The sequence below is a fragment of the Cebus imitator genome, unplaced genomic scaffold, assembly GCF_001604975.1.
Source record: "Cebus imitator isolate Cc_AM_T3 unplaced genomic scaffold, Cebus_imitator-1.0 Scaffold914, whole genome shotgun sequence".
In the NCBI taxonomy this organism is placed as follows: domain Eukaryota; kingdom Metazoa; phylum Chordata; class Mammalia; order Primates; family Cebidae; genus Cebus; species Cebus imitator.
In genome coordinates this window covers 54,201-61,146 of record NW_016108229.1, presented here as the reverse complement: position 1 = coordinate 61,146, position 6,946 = coordinate 54,201, and the positions used below count along the sequence as shown (strand labels likewise).

General features: G+C 37.9%; 1 protein-coding gene across 1 annotated transcript in view; it reads left to right on the top strand.

Moving 5' to 3' along the window:
• The window catches only part of OVCH1 (ovochymase 1), a gene marked incomplete at its 3' end in the record, with an annotated part of 82,113 nt that overhangs the window by 22,242 nt on the left and 52,925 nt on the right, over positions 1-6,946 (top strand). The window contains exons 10-14 of the mRNA XM_037735691.1: positions 3,014-3,147; positions 4,475-4,612; positions 4,720-4,847; positions 5,638-5,731; positions 6,774-6,871. Coding sequence (XP_037591619.1) covers positions 3,014-3,147; positions 4,475-4,612; positions 4,720-4,847; positions 5,638-5,731; positions 6,774-6,871 — 592 coding nt within the window. The remainder of the gene's footprint in view (positions 1-3,013; positions 3,148-4,474; positions 4,613-4,719; positions 4,848-5,637; positions 5,732-6,773; positions 6,872-6,946) is intronic.

Here is a 6,946-nt window from a genome sequence, read left to right as displayed (position 1 = left end):
GTGTATCCTTGCATGTGAGATGGGTTTCCTGGACACAGCACACCAGTGGATTTTTACTTTTTATCCAGTTTGCCAGTCTGTGTTTTGATTGGGACATTTAGCCCATTTACATTTAAGGTTAACATTGTTATGTGTGAATTTGATCCTGCCATTTTGATGCTAGCTGGTTGTTTTGCCCATTACTTGATGCAGTTTCTTCATTGTATTGATGCTTTTTACCATTTGGTACATTTTTGTAGTGGCTGGTACTGATTGTTCCTTTCTATTGTTGCTTTCAGGAGCTCTTGTGAGGCAGGTCTGGTGGTGATGAAATCTCTCAGCAATTGCTTGTTCATAAAGGATTTTATTTTTCCTTCACTTATGAAGCTTAGTTTGGCTGGATATGAAAATCTAGGTTGAAAGTTCTTTCCTTTAAGGATGTTGAATATTGGCCTCCACTCTCTTCTGGCTTATAGTGTTTCTGCAGAGAGATCCACTGTGAAACTGATGGGCTTCACTTTGTGGGTAACCTGACCTTTCTCTCTGGCTGCCCTTAGCATTTTTTCCTTCATTTCAACCCTGGTGAATCTGACAATTATGTGCCTTGGAGTTGCTCTTCTTGAAGAGTATCTTTGTGGTATTTTGTGTATTTCTGGACTTGAATGTTGGACTGCCTTGCTAGATTGTTCTCCTGAAGAGTATTTTCCAGCTTGGATTCATTCTCTCCATCACATTCAGGTACACCTATCAAACATGATTAGGTCTTTTCACAGAATCCCATATTTCTTGGAAGCTTTGTTCATTTCTTTTTACTCTTTTTTCTCTAATCTTGCCTTCTCATTTTATTTCATTGAGCTGATCTTCAATCTCTGATATCCTTTCTGCTTGGTCAATTTGGCTATTGAAACTTGTGTATGCTTTGCAGAGTTCTCATGTTGTGTTTTTCAGCTCCATCAATTCATTTAGATTTCTCTCTAAGCTGTTTATTCTCATTAGCATTTCATCAAACCTTTTTCAAGGTTATTAGTTTCTTTGCATTGGGTTAGAACATGATCTTTTAGCTCAGAGAAGTTTGTTATTACCTACCTTCTGAAGCCGGTTTCTGTCAGTTCATCAGACTCATTCACCATTCAACCTTGTTCCCTTGCTGGTGAGGAGTTGTAATCCCTTGGAGGAAGAGAGGCATTCTGGTTTTGGGCATTTTCATCCTTTTTGTGCTGGTTTCTTCCCATCTTTGTGGACTTATCTGCCTGTGGTCTTTGTGGTTGGTGACTTTCAGATGAGGTCTCTGAGTGGATGTCCTTTTTGTTGCTGATGAAGTTATTTCATTCTGTTTCATAGTTTTCCTTCTAACAGTCAGACCCCCCTGCTGTAGGACTGCTGGAGGTCCACTCCAGACCCTGCTTGTCTGGGGATCATCTGCAGCAGCTGCAGAACAGTAAGGTTTACTGCCCGTTTCTTCTTCTGTTATATTTGTCCCAGATGTCAGCCTGAGCTCTCATTTATGAGGTGTCTCTTTGGTTACATGGGAGTCAGGGAGCTGCTTAAGGAGACAGATGTCAGCCTGAGCTCTCCTTTATGAGGTGTCTCTTTGGTTATGTGGGGGTCAGTGAGCTGCTTAAGGAGACAGTCTGTCTGTCAAGTGCTGAACTGTGAGCTCTGTTGTTCTGTTCAGAGTTGTTGGGCAGGTACGTTTAAGTCTGCTACAGTGGAGCTCATAACTGCCTTTTTTTCCTAGGTGCTCTGTCCCAGGAAGGTAGGGCTTTATTTATAAGTTCTTGTCATCCTGTGCCTTTTTTCAGAGATGCCCTTCCCAGCGAGGAGGTAGTCTATTCACAGTCTGCCAGCAGAGGCATTGCTGAGCTGCCGTGGGCTCTGCCCAGGTGCTCTGTGAACCTCCTTGCACTTTTGTTTATAGGGGTATAGTTAGAACTGCCTCAGTAATGGCGGACTGCCTCGATAATGGCAGATGACACCCTTCCCCCCACAGAGCTGGACTGTCCTTGGTCCAGCTGTGCTTGCTGTGAAACTCTCAATCCAGAGCATTTCATATTTCTGGTCTTCACGAGGGTGGGACCAGCTGAGCCAGATCACCTGACTTCCTGTTTCAGCCCCCTTTTTTTCAGTTGAATGGGTTACTCTGTCTCCCAGGCATTCCAGTAACGAGTTGAAATGGCACCTGGATTTGTGTGAGTTTTTGTGCAGAGACCCACTGCACAGGCTGAAACAGCCATGCTGGAGACTCGTGGTGCTTTTCTGCTTGGGAATCTCCTGGTCTATGGGCAGTAAAAATTCGTTTGGAAATGCGGTGATCACTCACCTTCTATGTTTTCACTGGGAACTGCAATCCAGAGCTGTTCCTATTCAGCCATCTTGGATCTCACCTCTCTCTTAAAGACCTAAAAATTGCTTCAGCAGGACTTCCAAGGGAGCTGACCACTGGGTACTGGGCTCTGCTTTTCACCTGTTCCTCTTCCATCCACTGAGCCCTGACACGTAGCAACAGCACTACCAAGAGCTCAATATGCTTTTAAAAATGTTAGTGAAAAGTCTCAGCTGACCTTACTGGGAGTTAAAGGGATGACATTGTAACCCAGGTACTATGACTTAGGATGACTTTGGACTTCATGGCTGTTTAAGGTTAGCATATACTGCATGGTCAATTCATAATTCATAAGAATCATAATTCATAATTCAAGCTCTGGACAAATATGAATTTTAATTAGGCTAATAGCTGAATTTTGGGTTTCTTCCATTTATAGATCAAAATTCTAGTATTTTATAACTAAATGAAATTTAAGGGGTGGTTTCTGGTCATTGACCAATTAACACCCATCTATTTGTCAGATAAATGTGAGCAATTTGAGCACAAACAAATTTTTCTCACATAAAATATTCCATTACCATTATCTTCTAATATTATATAAAATTGTATTTTTGTTGAGTTATGAGCTAAAGCCACGAGTATTAGATTTTATTTATCAAATTTGACTCTGCCATTGATTATATTTTTTTTCACCTTATCCTACTCCAGCTTATATATTTGGAAAATAATGATGCCAGAAGACAAAATTATCCTGCTAAAATTTGCAAGTTTAGACACGGAAAAGCAAGTTGGATGTGATCATGACTATGTATCTTTACAATCAAGCAATGGAGTGCTTATTAGTAAGTATGTTACATTTGTCTTTATTTATCATTTTAGAGTATCTAAAAGACCAAAAAGAAACTAAAAGATCTAAAATAAAATTTCTGGCATCTGCCTATGGAGTAGCCATTCTTTATTTCTTTACTTTCCTAATAAACTTGCTTTTACTTTACTCAAGAAAATAAAAATAAAATAAAATTTCTGTACCAAGGGCAATCATCTTATCGTACATACTGTTCCTTTCCAGAAGGGTTAAGGGGAGGGTAGGTAAGAGTGGGGACAGTGAACAGCACACTGACCATTCTCTTCAGTGTTTTTCTAAGTTGGACACCAGATACCACATTTATTTCTCAAGTTCAATAACAGTATTGAATGCAATTGATGTCACAGTTGTTATAAAACTTCCTTTTGAGGCAATTTTTTAATCACAAAAGTGGGCACATGTTTATCAAATTTGGTAAATACAGATGAGCAAAGGAAGAAAATATAAATCATTCATAACCCTGTCACCTAAAGATAATCTCTATTAGCACTGTGACATGTATCTTTTTACACATACACTTTGAATTTTACATTGTTTGATATAATTTTTTTCTCATAACACAATTGATCATTTCATGTCATTCAATTTCTTTTATTGAATACCTCTTTAAGCTACATAAACAAAACCGACAGATCTAATTTCATTGAAATACTACATGTTAAACATGATAGAAACTCTCCACAGCTGGTATAGACCTTGATCTCTAGGTCTCCATAAGGCTAATGGTTAGGACAAATAACTCTTCACACGTTTGACAGAAAGCTATAGACAAAGTGCTCTCCCAGGGGTTATAATATTTATTGACTAAATTATTTCATGCTCAGGCCTGCTATTTACACAGTAATTATTCTTTCAACCAGTCATTTGTTAATTAACTATATATGAGCTATTGTACTAGGTACTGGACATTTTTCGAGAAAAAGCACTGTCTGCCCAAATAAGTTCGTAGTTTGAGGTAATCAAAGGTGTAACATAAAGTAGAGAATGCTGTTAGAATAGGGAATGTGCTGCGGTGATTCAGAAAAGGTAGCTCTTATTTCCAGTGGTTATCTAGTAGAGTTTATGGGAGAGCTGAATTTTGAGTTAGGCCCTAAAGAATGAGTAGAATTTGGACATGTGAGATAGAGTGAGAAGGCAAATGGAATAGCAAAGTCACTGAAGCAGGGAATATGGAATGATTCAAGGACCACTAAATACCTTAGTGTGTTTAGACCAGACAGCTTGTGGAAGATGATTAAAAACAAATGTGTAAGTTTCCACCACTTCTTAGTAATGTTATTTTACTTTCCTTGTTTTCTTTTTAGGTAAGGTCTATGGAAATATAGTGCCCTCACCATTGCTGACAGAGACCAATAAGGCCGTGGTTACATTTGTTTCTGACACAGAAGACAGTGGCAATGGCTTTGAGCTTACTTTTACTGCTGTACAGAACTCAGGCGCAGGTGAGTGTTTCAGGTATTTACTTCCTTGCCATTTTCCCTTGATGTGGGGATGAGGAGTAGGAAATGCCTTTGGCCATTCACTTTGAATTTCCCCAATGCTTCCACAGGGTCAGGTTGTGAGAGTGTGGTTATATTGGTAGAAGTGACAATTCATTCTGCCAAGTATCCTGATTTGTATTCCAGTAATGTAAGGTGTCATTGGTTCATTTATGCTCCAGAGAAATACATTGTAAAGGTGGCAACTGAGAAATCACTTTACTTCATAGAGAATTTAGTTACATTAGTTATGCAGAACTTAATTCATCTCAATTGTTAAATTGCCATTATGACTAGAAGCTTTTGCCACTTGCCATTTTTTTTTAACTCTGAAAATTAATTGGGTGTGTGTGGTTTTGAAGACTTTCAGTGGTTTAAAAGTGTACACAACAAAAAGTAAGGCTGCTCATCAGATTCCCATCCTACCACTGCAGGCAAACATTGATAACTTACTACAGTGTCCTTGGGAGGTATTTTGAGCTTTATTAATGTACATGCATGCATGCGTGTATGTGTGTGCATGTACATATGCTGCTTGGCAAAGTCTTGTTCACTGAAAAATATCTTGAAGAGCATTCCAGATGAGCCCACAGAGATCTTTTTAATAACTGCATAAAATATTGTATGATATGTCAGAATATGTTAAACTAGCTCCCTATTAACAGATGTTTACTAAGTTCCTAGTCTTTGCTCATACCAGCCATGGTGTCATGAATATCTGCCACTGTTGCCATGAATATCTGCCAGCATCTTTGGACACATGCAGTTATGTATAATTTCCAGAAGTAGACTTGCTTGCTCAAAGGGTTTGGTCATTTAAACCTGGTAGTCATTGCCAAATTGCCCTTCAAAGAGGCTGCATTATTTACATTTCTATGTGAAGGCATATAAGAGTGTGACAAGGAGCCTTTAAATACACAGAGGAAAATCCTTTAAGCTTCTCTCTTCTCCTCTTTGAACGTTTCTCTCCTTATGCTTCATTTGTACAGTTGGTATTTGAGAACTTTACTGTTGAATTTAGTCAAAACTGTATTTATGATGCTGTTGTGATTTCTGCTGATTCTGAAGAAGAGCACAGGTTAGGTAGGTAGCAGTCATCCTTTAAATATGAAAGTGTTCAACTAATCAGAGTAGTTGCAACATCAGCTGGCTTCCTTGGGTACCATAAGGTAGAGTGGGAAAGTGAATTTCTTGCTCTAGAAACTCAGAATGCCATACTAAGCTTTAAAACTCATAAGCCGGCAACTAATTCACCAGTAAAGTTTTTAATGGAAATGTGCAAAATGTAAAGATCATTTCAGACTATATGTAAGGTGAAAAGGCAATCCCAAGAGAAAGGATAAAATGATAACAGTGAGTAAATTTTTGGAAGTTATTTAAGATAAATTTTAGAGCTTCCTTCTTTCTGTATTAATTTCTTCTGTTGCTGATATTTTGGTATTTGTGTCCGAGAAAAGTAACCAAAAGCTGTAATTTCTATGTGGGTCTGACAATTAATTTTAAGACATTTAAAACTTCAAATATACTTTTAGTTGTGACCTGACAATTTACTGAGTATGAAGAATTAACATCCAGCACTGTAATCACTTTTTTAGAATCTAGTATTTGTCCTCCAGTTAGGTGTGTGTCTGGGTAAGAAGCCAGGTTTATAGATGGACTTGTAATATTTATTTAGACATTAAGGGCAGGCTAGTGAGAGCACAATGCCGTGATTCTGCAGAACGGCAAATGTATAGTGTGAGGTTTCCATGAAAGTGACTTCAAGTGTTACCTCTCTAATCAAGTATGCTTATGACCTGTTTGGAAAAAGGAATACACAAACACGGGTGTTTTCTTTTTTTAACCCGCCTTTTATTGTCTGAAAAGTAATAACATGTTGAGTTTCTGTGCATACTGGAAATCAAATGTCCTTATTTATAGAGCTTTTTCGGGGCAGTTAAAATTACAGTGCATTATTATTGTGAAACTAACATTTAATTCTCACGTGAATGTAAGGGTGTGCATACAAGTAAAAGTTGGAGAAAACTAAAGTAGTTGATTAGAAAATTAATTGGGTGATATTTTATTCTGTGTTCTGACTTTTTAACATTATAACTATAAATCAAACTTCCCTAAAACTTTTCAGCTAACCTTTGTGGAATCTTGACCATCACTTCAATATTCAGTTCTAGTAACATGATGGTGACACATTTTATTTTATTTTTCCCATTTATTTATTTTATTGCATTTTAGGTTTTGGGGTACATGTGAAGAACATGCAAAATTGTTGCATAGGAACACACGTGGCAGTGTGATTTG